Source organism: Nothobranchius furzeri, chromosome 5 (assembly GCF_043380555.1).
Source record: "Nothobranchius furzeri strain GRZ-AD chromosome 5, NfurGRZ-RIMD1, whole genome shotgun sequence".
NCBI lineage: Eukaryota > Metazoa > Chordata > Actinopteri > Cyprinodontiformes > Nothobranchiidae > Nothobranchius > Nothobranchius furzeri.
This window is the reverse complement of record NC_091745.1, coordinates 49770693-49787657: the sequence shown is the minus strand read 5'-3', so window position 1 is coordinate 49787657 and position 16965 is coordinate 49770693. Positions and strand designations below refer to the sequence as shown.

The 16965-nt window shown below is 40.8% G+C and overlaps 1 protein-coding gene across 4 annotated transcripts in view; it reads left to right on the top strand.

Annotated features, from left to right (window-relative positions):
- The window catches only part of LOC107378864 (intermembrane lipid transfer protein VPS13B), a 462085-nt gene that overhangs the window by 265656 nt on the left and 179464 nt on the right, over window positions 1–16965 (top strand). For 3 of the 4 annotated variants that reach the window (XM_015949323.3, XM_070550848.1, XM_015949325.3), the window contains exons 28-31: window positions 2738–2879; window positions 3549–3821; window positions 4065–4221; window positions 4949–5060. In XM_015949323.3, coding sequence (XP_015804809.3) covers window positions 2738–2879; window positions 3549–3821; window positions 4065–4221; window positions 4949–5060 — 684 coding nt within the window. Of the gene's footprint in view, window positions 1–294; window positions 353–2737; window positions 2880–3548; window positions 3822–4064; window positions 4222–4948; window positions 5061–16965 lie in introns of all 4 variants that reach the window. The other variant, XM_015949324.3, reaches the window with a different exon arrangement.

Sequence of the window (16965 nt, the reverse complement as noted above, 5' to 3'; positions counted from 1 at the left end):
GTAATGACTGGTACGTGTATAGCACATCCAAAGTGCCTTACACTACAGGGTAAATGTTCTGAATCTGCAGGTTAGCCTGGATGTTGGTAAATGACTGGCAGCACTTATGTGTGCTAACTGGAATGTACGTGGAAATGAAAAGATTGTTCATTTTAACATGACTTTGTGCTTCCAGGTAAATCAGCGTTTAATAAAAACATTGAGTTATTAAAATGACTATTTGCCTTTAAGTGACTGTACCTGCCCTCCCAGCAGCGCTCTGAAGCCCATCTTAAGTATTGCATGTTTCTCTAGGCCAAGCCACTCTGCTGACTATGAAGGACTTATTCTACAATGCAAAGAGACCGCTGTGGTGAGGCTAATGTGTGTCCCAGAGCAGCCTGTAAACACTGACCTCTGTGTCCCAGAGCAGCCTGTAAACACTGACCTCTGTTTCCCAGAGCAGCCTGTAAACACTGACCTCTGTTTCCTAGAGCAGCCTGTAAACACTGACCACTGTGCCTCGGTGCAGCCTGTAAACACTGACCTCTGTTTCCCAGAGCAGCCTGTAAACACTGACCCCTGTGTCCCAGAGCAGCCTGTAAGCGCTGACCTCTGTGTCCAGAGCAGCCTGTAAACACTGACCTCTGTGTCCCAGAGCAGCCTGTAAACACTGACCTCTGTGTTCCAGAGCAGCCTGTAAGCAATGACCTCAGTGTCCCAGAGCAGCCTGTAAACACTGTCCTCTGTGTCGCAGAGCAGCCTGTAAGTGCTGCCCTCTGTGTCCCAGAGCAGCGTGTAAACACTGACCTCTGTGTCCCAGAGCAGCCTGTAAACACTGACCTCTGTTTCCTAGAGCAGCCAGTAAACACTGACCTCTGTGGCCCAGCACAGCCTGTAAACACTGACCTCTGTTTCCCAGAGCAGCCTGTAAGCACTGACCTCTGTGTCCCAGAGCAGCCTGTAAACGCTGTCCTCTGTGTCCAAGAGAAGCCTATAAACACTGATCTCTGTCCCAGAGCAGCCTGTATACTCTGTCTTCTGTGTCCCAGGGCAGCCTGTAAATGCTGTCTGTGTCCCAGAGCAGCCTTTAAAGGCTGTCTTCTGTGTTCCAGAGCAGCCTGTAAATGCTGACCTCTGTGTCCCAGAGCAGCTTGTAAACACTTACCTCTGTGTCCCAGAGCAGCCTGTAAACACTGCCCTCTGTGTCCCAGAGCAGCCTGTAAACATTGACCTCTGTGCCCCAGAGCAGCCGGTAATCACTGACCTCTGTGTCCCAGAGCAGCCTGTAAACGCTGTCGTCTGTGTCCCAGAGCAGCCTGTAAGAGCTGCCCTCTGTGTCCCAGAGCAGTGTGTAAACGCTGACCTCTGTGTCCAGAGCAGCCTGTAAACACTGATCTCTGTCCCAGAGCAGCCTGTAAACGCTTTACTCTGTGTCCCTGAGCAGCCTGTAAATGCTGTCCTCTGTGTCCCAGAGCAGCCTGTAAACACTTACCTCTGTGTCCCAGAGCAGCATGTAAACAATGACCTCTATGTCCCAGAGCAGCCTGTATACGCTGTCTTATGTGTCCCAGGGTGGCCTGTAAACGCTGTCCTCTGTGTTCCTGAGCAGCCTTTAAAGGCTGTCTTCTGTGTTCCAGAGCAGCCTGTAAATGCTGACCTCTGTGTCCCAGAGCAGCTTGTAAACACTGACCTCTGTGCCCCAGAGCAGCCTGTAAACACTGCCCTCTGTGTCCCAGAGCAGCCTGTAAACCCTGACCTCTGTGCCCCAGAGTAGCCTGTAATCACTGACCTCTGTGTCCCAGAGCAGCCTGTAAACGCTGTCTCCTGTGTCCTAGAGCAGCCTTTAAAGGCTCTTCTCTTTGTCCCAGAGCAGCCTGTAAGCGCTGTCCTCTGTGTCCCAGAGCAGCCTGCATACGCTATCCTCTGTGTCCCTGAGCAGCCTGTAAAGGCTGTCTTCTGTGTTCTAGAGAAGCCTGTAAACACTGTCCTCTATGTCCTAGAGCAGTCTTTAAAGGCTGTCTTCTGTGTTCCAGAGCAACCTTTAAATACTTTCCTCTTTGTCATAGAGCAGCCTGTAAATGCTGTCCTGTGTGTCCCAGAGCAGCCTGTATACGCTGTCCTCTGTGTCCCAGGGCAGCTTGTAAAGGCTGTCTCCACTGCTCCTGCTGGTTTAGGACCCTCGTCTCATACGCTGCTGGACAGACGGGCTGAGTAAACAACACACTCTGGGTTTGGCTGCGAGACCAGGAGTGCAGAGCACCTTTAATGAGTAAAAATTTAAAAAAGAAAGTTAGGTTTGGTTTCCAACCTAGCACCTTCATCTAAAGCCAATAAATTTGCCCAGGTATTAGGTATTTTGCTCCAGACGGGACTGCTGACGCTCCTCTCTGCTCTGATGAACTCTTATCCTCACTGTGGTCCATATGGCAGTCAAAATGACTCACAAATCAGTGGCTGCACCACCTTTAAATATAATTTTAATGTAACCCTTCTAACTAAAGTCTCATTGTTTAGGATCTGATTGATAATTAGGCTATGAGACCATTTCTCAGTGTTTTAGCTGATTCCGCTTCCTGGTTTTAATTATAATCCTCTTTGTCTGATTTTAACTTCACATAAGGACCATTTCATTCTGATTGGGATTTTCTTGGTCCAGTTAAATTCTTCTGTGTTTTTCTTCCCTTTTTTTGTCCCTTCAACATGAGCTTGCCTCTCCTGTCCTTCACCACCTGTTCTCTCTTCTCCTCCCCTCCAGTATGGAGGAGGGTGCGTGGAGCGTGGGCGGCTGTCGAGAAGTGCTCATCTCTTGCACTGACAAGCTGAACAGACGCACGGTGTTGGTTCGACCCGTCAGCAAGCAAGAGTCTTTCAGCCACTTCTCTGGCTTTTTCCCTCCTGTAAGAATCCAGCTCCTCTTTATTTTTTTGGCTTCTGTCTAACATCCACCAGCAGTGGACTGCTCACGGACCGGACTTATGATGGGCTTAATGAACCAAATTACAGCCATATTTAGATTGGGCCACATTTTAAATAATGTCTCAGAAATGACAATATACTATTAAGTCCACTGTTACTGGATGTTTTTACAGATATTATTCTGAAGGATTAAATCACTCCACCTGTTTCTGTTGCATTTGTTTTAGTTAATTGGCATTTTTACCTTTCTCAAATGATTTATCTGTTGATGCTTGTTTAGTTTTTTAAGAAAGTGAACAAAAGTTTAGAAATTTATGGAGTGGACTGATTTTCTGATTCTTGCTAAATCGCTAGATAATATCACATTTGCTCTAGCTGCTTCAGCTTGGCTTGCTGTTTGAGGTGCTTGTGAAAACGGACTGCTTTGTTGGATGAAGTTAAGTCTTGTTCCAAAAAACATCAAATAAAAGTCTGACCTTTCAACCATTTAAGCAAAAACATTTACAAAGACATTCAGACCTGTTGGTGGACATCAGGCCTTGTGTAAAGGAAAGATAAAGACTTAACCCTCATTCAGTAAACCAGGCCCAAGATAGTTTGGTGTTTCTGTGTGATGTCATCGGCCTCATGGTTGTCCTGTCTCACATCAGACGGCAGCTAAAGTCCTGGAGGGTTCTCACCAGCAGCACGGCTTCCTGTCCATCACCTACACACAGGCCATCACCAAGAACGTCCGACACAAACTCACCGCTCGGCCCGAGCGAGTGTCGCGCGGCGGCGCTCCTGCAGCCAGCCTCAGGGTCGGCGCTGACCCGCTGGCTGACAGTGCACCGCGGTACCTGAGGGAGATCCTGCTGACCGCCCAGCCCTTTGATGTGGTTTTATTTTGTCCCCTACTGGCCACCGTAGCAGGAGTGTTTCAGGTACAGAGGGAGCAAAGATGGACATTATAATAAATGATACAGTTGGTTCTGTGTGGTCCAGATGTTCTCAGAGAAGATTTCTGTTTAGGTCATTGGGATTATCTAGAAAGTGGAAATTCTGCTATTTAAAGAGGAATGCTCGTTTCCACAAGAACTGGCTAAAGGAATCGATGATGATGCACTTAGTAACATCTAAGGTTGTCTCTCAAACGTCTACATCAACGTTGGGCTTTGTTTGTCCAGACCACCATCCCGCGACGCTACAGAGAGCGGGGGAAGTCGGCGGGTCAGCCAATGCGAAGCCACACGTTGACCTCCAGGTGTCTGCCTCTGATTTACATCAACACCAGTGTGATCCGGATCTTCTGCCATGGAGCACAAGACAAGCAGGCTTCTTCAGGTGACACAACCACTCCCTCGGTTTCCTTAAGGAAGCTTAATGTGAACATCCTAAACATCGAAACAACCTCGGTCTGCGTGAATGAAATACTTAGAAGTAAATAGCGAAGAGGTGAAATTCTCCAGGAAATCTCCTCAATGTCATTTCTGTGTACAACCCTCGATCGTCTTTAATGTTGGAAAGTTACATTTGCAAAAACTAAAAATGCAGTGATTGCTACATGAATTAGCAGAATAAAGCTGCATATTTCTGTAGAAGTGCACATTCATACATGTATGCTTTCAGACCCGCCACCCAACCACCAGCTGTGTGTTCGGCTCTAGTTGTGGCTGTTGAGGATGATCGAGGATTTCCACCATTTCCCCTTATTAACAACTAGACCAGGTGTTTTTGTCTCCTTCTGTTATGGAAAATGGTTGTTGGGCTTTTGGGGGAAATGTGCCACGTTTCTCATTGCTGGTAGGGTTTTGTTCCTGTGAACGCACCACTTCCACACCGTACTTAATAAACCTTGTTTTGACCTTTCGTCTTGCAGACTTTACAAAGATCCTAGTTTATTCTCTTGGTGGAAATGTTGACTTTGTTCTGACACAAATCAGGACTTCTGAGAACAACCCCGGTTCTACGTGTGGATCTATATTAAGCTTTCTATCTAAAGCTGCCATCAATTAGCTGTGGTGAACACTTGATGTGTTAATTACTAAAATGGTCATTATTGTGTGTGTAGACCTGAGTGAGAAGAGAGAAGACACCCTGGTGCTGAAGCTGGGTTCCCTCAGCATGGCTCCTCAGGCCGATAACCCACTGACCCGTACTGTGCTGCGGAAAGACATCTACCAGTAAGTAAAACTCTTCTTTCACGAGCACTGATGGTCCTTTCATGGGTCTGCTGGACCAAGGTGGACAGGATTCATCACTGAGTTTCTCCTCCGTCTCTGAAATCAGTCCTGCTGTTGAGTTGGATCCTTCTACCAGCTTTATCACGTTCTGCCCTGAAATCACACACCACCGTCCACACGTCATTTCCATCAGATCGGCTCAGCTGAGTGTTTTAGTGTGCTACTGCAGACGTCCGCTTGTCTTCTGGGAATGTTTGGAGAAGTAGATCACCTTATAGTGGTACAACAGCCCCCAGTGCCAAAGAGCCATGAGCGACACTGTGGGGCTCCGGCAGGCCCTCCGGCTGAAACACAAAACTGTTGACACAACCTCCCACCCACCCCCATGCCATGTGGATCAAAGCTGCAGGGCAAGGAAAATCTGGACTTTAGAGGGAAATAGTTCAGCACAAAACCCATTTTCCTGCTACAGACAGCAAGAATCTGGATTGTGTCATAGCTACCTCAAAACCACAGCCCCACAGAGCGTGTGCGTGTGTGCGTGCGTGCGTGCGTGCGTGCGCGCTTGTGTGTGTGTGTGTGTGTGTGTGTGTGTGTGTGCGTGTGTGTGTGTGTGTGTTGAACAGATATGGAGCTGGCAAACACATGTAATGACGGAGATAAAAGTGGTGCCTAATGCTTTGTGCAGCTGCAAGTGAACATAGAAAAAGGAGAGTGGACAGAAATACGCTGAGGAGGAGCGTTGAGGTGCCGTGTGAAGGCAGCGGGAGGTCTGGCCCGTTGGCATGTTGGGTAGTCTAATAATTAAAGTAAGACTGAGAGAATTGCCACACTTTGTTCCAAACAACCAGGATGCCTCCCAGAAAGCTTTTTAGCTTTTGTTTTTTCCAGCTGTTGAAAGGCAGGTGACACGATTTTTTAAGTGACTCTTTGTGTTTTTGTGTGTGTCTGATAACAAAATACGTAGAACCACAGAAAACTCTTTGAAAGTCATGCTTGGATGCGTATCAGCTAGTATTTGTAGTGCGCGTGTCCCAGCTAATCACTCTTACCTGGCTCTGGTATGACTGTCATTCGTGTAACAAATCAAAAACACAAAACATCTTATCACACCTCTGAAACGCACAGCCCTGGAAAAAACTCATCCAATCCAGCATGGCCCCCGAGCAATTGGATCAGGACCCATTCCATCAAACTCTGAACGAAGCAAGTGGGGGAGGTTCGGTTTGGGCACCGCTGCTGTATGAGGAAGGGTTTGTACTTTTCAATTGTCTGTTTTTTTCCAAAATGTCGAATAGCTTTTTCCAAGAACAAAACACCTTCAACAGCAGAGACAGACGCTGCTAGTGCCAACCAGATCACTTGTTACCACGTGAAGATGTAGCAAATCAGCTGTTACTCCACTATTTGGCAACTTCAGATAAATGCTGGTGAAGGTTCTCAGTCATCCAGGTCATGGTGATCCAAAAGGCTTCAGATGAAGGCAACTGGACTTCTTTGGCTTCTTGAAGACGTTTCTCCTCTCATCCGAGGAGCTTTGTCAGTTCTGACTGGAATAAGGGAGAGTCAAGCTTATCAGCTGTAGCTGTCTGTTGTTGTTTAATGAGCAGAAACTACTCTGAGTACCCCTGCTCTCCATCCCCTGATGAGTCATTGTGTTGATCAGATGCAGGAAGGTGTGACCTAGACTGAAGCTGCTTAGGAATGAGATCCAAAGCTGCATTATAGGTACTGGAAAGGTGAAATCTAAGCCCCGCCCCTATGTGGGTTTTTCATGTTTGACATAGAAAGCTTCTTTTACTCCTCTCTCAATCCATCTATCTTCTCCGTCCAGAATGTGTCCCTTGTCTTTCAGGTGTAGGTGGACTGCAGAGTCCTGACCTGAAGAGGTGGCTCTCCTGGGTTGTGCTATGCTCTTGTGTAATTGTTGTTTAGTTTCCCCGATGTAAACATCTGGACAGTCCTCACTACAATGGTTGTTTCTGCAGTCCAGTTCACTATTGAGACGTGATTTTTATTTTATTGAAATATCAGGTATTTTTACAAGTTAAATCAAGAATGTTCATTGCAACGACCAAAATCCTGATTCCTGAAACATGCTTTGGCCTCTCGTACGCACGTTCTTCCATAATTGCTGAAATAATTGCTCATGAGGGGATTTCCTGCATTCCTCCCAGAAAAAAAAAGACAAAACACAACTTTATTGACAGCAGGATTAAGACACTGGCTACCAAAGTTAAACAGAACCAAACAAGTTTCAAAGGTTGTAAACGTGGTCGGGACAGAGGAGAGGTTCCTGTCAGAAATAAAGATAAATGGCTCCACATAAAATTGAATCTGATAAATCCTAGAAAGATGGGTTATTTACAGTTTATATTGTTGTACACATGTTCTGTTATGAGTTAGTTATGTTGTCTGGGAATAATTGCTGCCCAAGAGCAGCCTCTTGTGAGCTGTCAGTCAGTTTGGTTACCTTGACAACGTGTGTGTGTTTGGGTCAGACTGAGGTTCTGGAGGTTTCTGGTAGTTTTCAGTAACTGAATCTGGACTGGAATCGGATAAAATCCCACCATTTCTTTTTTTTTTCTTTCTTTTATTTGTTCATTTCAGGCACAGCAAAATACACATATAAAACAAAGTGCACTAAAACAAGAAACAAAAGTTACCTGAAAAGGAGTGGGACGAGGAAAACATATTAAATCCCACCCCTATACTCACTCATCATCTAAAAAAAACAATAAGCTTCCCGCAGCTACGCTCATCGTAGCAAACCAAACAACCCATCAACAGCTCCGGACACATGCAAACATCACAACAGCAGCTCGCAAACAACAAATAGAACCTTCATAACTGAATACAGCAATAATTAATTATTAATTGCCTTACCACCGGTAAACAGGCAATAATAATTACATAGTAACAAGCACACATACATATACATACAAACATATGTATCTACACACACATGTACATATATGAACAAACATACGCACACACTACTTTTTATTTTTATTTTTTTGTTATCCATACCAGCAGTGGTAAGAGAACAGACATTATCGTGACCAGACCAACTGTTTGTAGAGGAATTAAAATCTATGAATGTTTTTGCATTGTTTCAGTTGTAAACTCAGACTGTTCCAGATTTTCACACCACATACAGACACACAAAAACCTTTGCGGGTATTTCGAGTTCTGGGTAATTTGAATTCTACAAAGCCTCTCACATTATAAACCCTTCCTCGAATTTCAAATATAGTTTGTAAATTTGCAGGTAGAAGTTTATTAAAGGCTTTGTATAAGATTATGGATGTATTGTAATTAACCAGATCCTGGAAATTTAGTAATTTTGCTTGAAGAAAGAATTTGTGAGTATGATCTAGATAACCAGCCTTGTGGATAATGCAAAGTGCTCGTTTCTGTACTGTGATTAATGGATTAGTTGTATTTTTATATGTGTTTCCCCACACTTCCACACAATATGTAAAATATGGAAGAACTAGGGTACAGTACAGAATACGAAGTGCATCTTTATCAAGGTATGGTTTCACTTTGTTCAACACTGCGAGGCTTCTGAAAATTTCGGTTTTTATGTGTCTGACGTGGGGTTTCCATGAAATTTTGTTATCAATTACGACTCCCAAACATTTGTTTTCACTCACATTATCAATTGGTACACCATCAATGTTAATTGGTAATTCTATATTATATTTTAAATTACCAAAAAACATTGCTTTAGTTTTATTTATATTTAATGATAATTTATTTATATCCATCCATTTTTTTAAATTAATTTTAGCTCCCTGTTTACGGTCATTACAAGATCAGTATAATCATCGCTACTGAAAAATATGTTAGTGTCATCTGCGAACAGTATGAGCTTAAGTACTTGAGGAACATAAAAAATATCATTTATGTATACATTGAAAAGTTTTGGTCCCAACACTGACCCTTGGGGAACACCACATGTAATACCAAGTTTCTCTGAATGGTAATGCCCTATGCTAACATATTGTTCCCGACCCGTTAGGTAACTTTTTAACCAGTTACCAGCTTTCCCTCGAATACCATATCTTTCCAATTTATCCAATAACATTGAGTGATTGATTGTGTCGAAGGCCTTTTTGAGATCAACAAAAAACCAACTGCATATTTATTTTTATCCAGTGCTTTAGTCATTTCTTCTACTGCCTCAATTATCGCCATTGAAGTGGTTCTTTGCGTTCTGAAACCATACTGACCCTCATTTTTTATTTGGTGTTTTTCAAGGTATTTTTCTAATCTTGATTTTAAAAGTTTTTCTAAAATTTTTGAGAATTGAGGCAGTAGAGAAATAGGCCTATAATTGGTAAAACTATGTTTGTCATTACTTTTGTATAGTAGTATTACTTTCGCGATTTTCATTTTTTTGGGAAAACAACCGGACTGAAATGATAACTTACAAACATATGTTAAGGGACTAGCAATATTCAGAATAACCTGTTTAACTACAAACATATTTATGTCATGATAATTGCTTTTACATTTTAATGTGATATTTTTTACTTCTTGCTCATTTGTAGCTGAGATGAACAGTGAAAAGGGATTTAACTTTATATTAGTGATATATTTTTTTTTTTGACAAGGGATGTCCGCTGCTAGTTCAGGGCCAACATTTATAAAAAATTTATTGAACCCATCAACCATGTTACTCATATTGTGATTTTCACCATTTGCATCAATGAAATATTCAGGATATGATGTTCCAGAAGATCCTTGTTTAATTAATTTATTTAACACATCCCAAGTTCTTTTTTTATTGTTTTTATTTTCATATAATCTTCTTCTATAATAGTTATTTACTCGTTCTCATAATATCAGTCAATTTATTTCTATATGCTTTGTATCTTTGTTCCACTTCTTTTGTTTTTACTTTGATGAACTGTTTATAAAGATTGTTTTTCTTTTTGCAAGCATTGATAATTCCTTTTGTGAGCCAAGGACTTTTTATCTCTTTTTTTCTTTGTCTTGTGTTCATTTACGGGACAATGTTTGTTGTACAACATAGTGAAAATATCTAGGAAATTGTCATAAGCCTTGTCCACATCTGACTCTTCATACACCAAACTCCAATCTTGTTGTGCTAAATCGAAATTGAAGGCATGAATTGCTTCTTCATTTATTATTCGCTTTGCTATCGTAGTCTTGGTATCTATTTTTTTTAAGTCACAGTCACACAAAGTAAAAACTGGTAAGTGGCCAGTTATGTCACAGACAAGCAGGCCACTATTAATTTGGAAATTCATGACATTAGTAAAAATGTTGTCAATAATAGTGGCGCTATGTGATGTTATTCTGCTTGGCTTTGTTATTGTTGGTTATAGTGATAAGCTGTACATCGTGTCAGTAAAGTCATCAATGGCTTTTAACCTTGTTGGATTTAGCAAATCAATATTAAAATCACCACAGATGAATAGTAATTTTTGGTTCACCGAAGCAAACATTTTTTCTATCCATTCATTAAAAGTGTCAATATTTGAATTAGGTGTCCGATATATGCAACTTATTATAACATTTCTCTTTTTTTCATTCATGATCTCAATAGTCAAGTATTCCAAACTTCCGTCAATAGCCATAGACATAGTCGTTACAACATTATATTTTATAGAGTTATGAGCATATATAGCAACCCCGCCGCCCACCTTATTTAATTTATTTTTGTATTTTAAACATCGACATAAATATACTGGACATCTCCTTTCCATAGGCTCCAATAACACGTTTTTGTACTAAAATGGGAGGTGGCCACCACCGCCATTTTGACCATGTCACAGGTTCCGTCAAGCAGACGTTTCCAAAAAAGGGAAGAGAGGTGGAGCTCAGGGTGGGGCTGTAAGGCTGGGATCAACTGACGAGACCCTGTCTAACTAGCTACGAGCTAACCTGAAGCTAACCCTGGCTAACCCAGAGCTAACGCGGAGGTGGGAGCCAAGCTAATGGATGTAGCCACCTAGCTACAACCGGAGCTAACTCTGTGGAACACCCATCGACCGCATGGAGTTCAGGTGGAGGTTTGCAGCACTTTTTCAGTAGAAGTACCTTTCTGTGAATAAAAAATATTAAATCGGTAAGTTTATAAGTTATTTCCGTAATGAAAATATATTTTGCTTTGAACAAGTTTTCACTATTTTTAACTTACGGTATTTTCCGACCTATAAGTCGCTCCTGAGTCGCACCAGCCATTAAATTTATAACGAAGAAGAAAAAAACATAAGTCGTATTTTGGGGGGAAATTTTATTATTTTTCTTACAAAATCTGAGACCAAGCATTTCACATTGCAAGACAAGTACCGGTAACAATAACCGAATAATGCGCCGCAGCAGCGCGCCACGGTCTCCAGCAGAGGAAGGCGGTGTTTGAAACCCTCCCAGCAGGACAGGGGAACTCATTCTTGGGTCGGAGTCGGCCCGCAGCAGCGCGGTGTAGCCTACATATTTTGTTATTTAAGTCGCTCTGGAGTAGCAGGACCGGCCAGACTTTGAAAAAAAAGGTGTGATTTATAGTCCGGAAAATACGGTAGTTATTAGTATTTGAGATAAATAAGTGTTAGTGTTTACAGTCCAAGGGAGAATGGATGCAGACTAGAAACTACCTGGATGGTGAGGAGCGGACCGTGATGATGTTGCAACAACCTCTTCCCTATTGCAGCTGAGAGGAAAATGCATGCATGAAGCCCAAAAGCATTTTGGGAGTGTTTTTCATGAGGAAATAACAATAAAACATGGTCACAAGTTGCAAAAAGTGGATTTTGCTTCTTACAGTTCCTGTAATTTCTTTAGATATGATAATATTTATCAAATACTTCAAGTTGTTGAATTATTTAGTTTAAGTTCCTCGCTAATGGGCTGTAGCTCCTTTTCCATAGAAAATGTCCTCAGATGTCTTTCATTGACGATCTAACTGTGTGGCTTTGTTGTCAGATGATTTTTTTTCTTCTTTTTTTATTTTTTTATGTCATTCAAAATAAAAACAAAACATATAAACAATAAGAAATACATAACAAAAAAATTTCAAATTTGAACGAAAAGGAGCAGAATAAAGAAAAACATCTTATAATTTCTGCCCCCTTTTCCAGAAGAAAATCTATTTATATACAATTTCCATTTGTCAGACACACACATACAGATTCATTTTAAACTTTTTCCTGTTCTAAATTCCTGTGCGATCATGATCATTGATTTAATTGACATTTTCATAATTATTTAGTACACTCAATTTGGTACATTTTTGAATATATTAAATGACAGAGTTTTTTAAATTTCCCTTTTAAGGTTATTCCATAATTTTACACCATTTACAGATATATTCCACTCCTTAATTTTAGTTCTAAATCTAGGTTTTGTAAACACATCAGTTTTTTTCAGCATGTAATTACTAGTTCTCTTTTCAAATATCCCCTGAATGTTTGCTGGCAGAGTACCTAAATTGGCTTTATACATGGTTTGTAAGACTTTCCAGTCTTTTTAAATCATGAAATTTCAGTACTTTATATTTAATAAACAATGTGTTCAATGGATCTCTACAGCCACTATAATTGATGATTCTCAGAGCTCTTTTCTGTAAAATAAATAAGGGTTGTGTATAGTTTTTGTATGTTGCTCCCCAGATTTCTACACAATAAGTCAAGTATGGAACAATCAGTGAATTGTACAATGCCAGCAAATCAGAATTAGTCGGTAAAAATTTGACTCTATGTAATATTTCTAAGGATTTGGCAATTTTACATTTTATGTAACTAATATGGGATTTCCATGTCAAGTCTTCATCAATAAGAACTCCAAGAAATGTAGTTTCTTTTACTCTTTGAATTTCAATCCCATCTATTTCCAATGACACATCACTGTTCTTTTTATCATTAAACAGTGTAAACCACCACTCATACAAAGGAATGACTTTCACTGTTTTCATTGCATCAGGAAAATTTCCAGTAGAAAGTGATAGATTACAAATGTAAGTGAATGGTTCAATGACAGATTCTATGATGATTTTAACAGTTATCATGTCCAGGTCCTGATAATCGGTTGATCGTTTGTTTCCACAGTTTTTTACAATGCTTCGTATTTCTTTATCTACTTTGTCAAGGACAATACTATTGACAGTACCAATCATTGTGGTCAATTTATCTTCTATTATTGGTTTGTTCTCCATCAAACTCCTACCTGCATTTACAAAAAAATCATTAAACTCATCAGTGATTTCTTTATCATCGTAAATATCATAAATACCTTGACAAAGTGATATGGAATACTGGATTTTGTTTTCTCTCTATTAGTCACACTATTTAGTATTCCCCAAGTAGCTTTTGTGTTATTTTTATTCTGATTCAATAGATTGCAATAATAATCTTTTTTTTTGCTTCCTAATTATTGTTTCCTGTTTATTTTTATATTCTTTATATGTATATTCTGCTTCCCTTGTTTGCAATTTTAAATAACTCTTATGTAAATAATTCTTTTTTGCACACGCATTCTTTAATCCCTAGTCATCCAAGGTTGATTTTCCCTTTTACCTGTAAATTTGATTAATTTGTAGTTATCATTATATGACTTCAACGGTATTTTCATGAAGGATGTTTATGCAGCATTGACATCACTGACGTATACCTCCTTCCAATTTTGTTCATTAAGATCTTTGTTTAATGCCTCCATGGCTTTAACTGATTTATCTCTTCTGTAGTTCATGGTGATGTTTTGTTTTATGGAATGTTTGTATTTGAAGACTGCGAAAACAGGTAGGTGGTCACTAATATCCGTCATTAATTATTCCTGTTTTCCTGACATCATCCTTATTGACCACTTATTGACTTCACTTCAGCCTTCAGAGAGTACAGACGCTTTTTTCTCAGCTCCCTTATCGGCTTCCCCAAGGCTCTTGTCCTGTCTGCCTACAGAGCACTTGTCTGCATTTCTCCTGAAACCACTACCATTTTTTGGAAATATGGACTTAATTAATTGGTCATTCAACGCGATTGACAAAATTTTCTCTACGATGAGAACGGAGAAGGGAGCTCCCACCTGTCCCGAGGGGACATTCGCATCGGGATATGCACTCGATTCTTGGGAGGTCTGGCGAATCGTGTGCCTCTCTCAGCTGTCCATCGAGGACGTGGAAGATTTGTGGATATTCGGCCTAATGATCACTGGATTTCTTCTGATTGGAGTGGGAGGATATCTGGTTTTCTGGAATTTTGGGAAGACGGGAGCGATTGGAGTGCGACCCGTACCCACGGAATGTGCCGCTCGTGCGGTGACCTCACAGACTGGGACGTTACTCGAGGTGAACCGTAAGCTGGACAATGGTGTTGCCTGTGTTAGTGCGCAAGATGGATTTGATCTCGGAGAGGGTCGCCGGACGATGCGGGGATGTGGAATGTAAAATTGGCTTCACTGGTGGACATGAATGACCACTTAGAGACTACAAGACGGAGGGGAAGATTATCTCTGTCTACCCTAAACAAAGTCATATTTATCCTTATCTGACGCCATAGCAGCCTCTCAAGGCTGCCTCAACACACCCCCACAAAAGGAGGAATGCCGACAGATGCTGTGTCCCGACCTTCACCCTCTTCCTTCAGGCTGACGTGTCTGCAGGGACCTCAGTGTGCTCTCTGTTCCTTATCTCTCCCTCCCACCTGTTGTTCTGCAGCTGGTCGATGCGCCGCAGTGGCAGCTCCCATTGGAGGCTTCAGGATCCCGCCCACCCCCACTTCCCCATCTGACTCTGATGTTGTATACGTGCTGTCTGTGCTTCCATGTCGGGTGTTTTTTTGCATTAGAGTGCTACACCCTGCTGGTGTAACCCTGTTAATGCCTTTTTTTTCCCTCCCTGAACTTTCCTCATGTAACACCCTTTTCATCTAACTATTAAGGTAGCGCGACTCACGTTGCGAATGACCGCAGTCACCAATTCTTGTTATGTGTCTTACCCACGTATGTCTGATCTTTGAATTGTGTGTGCTGAAACTGAATTTCATTTCTCTGTATGTCCTGCACATGTGGAGAATATGACAATAAATGACTTTGACTTTGACTTTTATTGTTAGTGAATATATTATCAACGATTGTTGCAGTCCGAGATGTAATTCTGGTTGGCCTGTTTATCAAGGGAAATACACCTACACTATACAGTGAATCTGCAAAATCCTTAGTTATCTGTCCAGCCTCAAGATCTAAATTAATATTAAAGTCCCCACGTAGAAATAATGTTTTGTATTTAATGTGATCAACCAGTTCAATAATTTTTTTATTAAATGTCCCAATACATGATCCTGGTGCTCTATAAACACAACTAATTAAAGTATTTTTAGCAGCTTCATTGCTGATTTCTACAGTTACAATTTCCATAACATTATCTTCCATCATTTCCTTAACTAGTTTACATTTTAGATCTGATTTAATGTACAGGGCAACACCACCACATCTTTTATTTTTTCTATTTACAAAATAAAGTTCATACCTTTCCATTTGTACTCCATCATATCATCTTTGAGCCAAGTCTCTGTTATAGCAATCACACTAAATTTGTTTTTGAATTTATTTAATCTTTGATAATGAATAACTTAGGAAATAAGCTTCTACTATTAATGTGTATAAGTGACATTGTGTCCTTAGTCATTCTCCCACAGTTCAATTGTTCTTCTCCAATATAATCACAACTTATGTTTAATTCATATAAATTTCTATTTATTGTATTGTCAATATCATATATTTTATCATCTGTATCCATTTCAGTTGAGTGATTTTTGCCAGATATCAAACCAAGTTATCCATGTTGTTATTACAGTATCCAAAATAAGTTTGGAAGCATACATTCTGATTATCTTAACCAGAGTTTGTAAACTTGTTTTATATACTCATTTATCACTTGTATTTTTCTAGTTCTGTTAGTTCCTTAATGATCAGAATCTTTGTCTGCTCCGGAGACCCATTCAGTTTAATGAATACCTTACAGTTTGAAGTCCATGTTGATTGTATTTTCTTTTGCTTTCTCAGAAGTCTTGCTTGCCTTGCAATGTCTGCATTTTTCTTGATTAGGTGTTCATTTATATTTACATTGGTTCCCTTCAGCTTCCTTCCTTGTTTAAGCAGTTCTTTCTTGTGTTTTCTGTTTATAAATCTTATAAGGATTGCAGGTTTCTGATTTTTATTTTTACGTGGAAGAGGATGACATCCCTCTATGTCCTTTGCTACCAAGGAAGTCCATTACCGACCTAAATTGTTTAATTCATGTTCAGGTGGTTCTCCACTCTCTGTAGCTGTTCTCATAAGTTTGGTGTGTTGTTTCAAGTCCTGTCACTATTTCATTTACTCTTGATTATTGTTCCAGTTCTGACACTCTTTCTTCCAGTAAGGTGATTTTCCTGTCCTTTTCCTCGTTTTTTTTTTCTTCTTAGGACTTTAACCTCCTCCGCTAATTCCATTATCGCTTTCTGTTGTTTAGAGACTGTTGTAATTTCTTCTGACATAAAGCTCAGTGATTTCTTTATCTCTTCCAGTTCCTCCTCAACCACATTGTTTATTTTTGGAGGCATTGTTACTGACTCACCCCAGTAGAGCCTGGTCTGGTAGCTGGAGCAGAACCTGGACCTAGTAGCTGGCGCAGAACCTGGGTCTGGTAGCTGGAGCAGAACCTGGGCCTGGTACCTGGAGCAGAACCTGGGTCTGGTAGCTGGAGCAGAACCTGTAGCTGGAACAGAGCCTGATCCGGTAGCTGGAGCAGAACCCCATGATTAACGATGATGTTGCAGTTGTAGAAATCAACAAGGAGTTATCTCAGACTTTTGCTCCAGAAACCATCCATCCAACTCATTTCGGCCGCTTGTATCCGTGATCTTGTTTTTTCGGTCACTACACAAAGCTCATGACCATA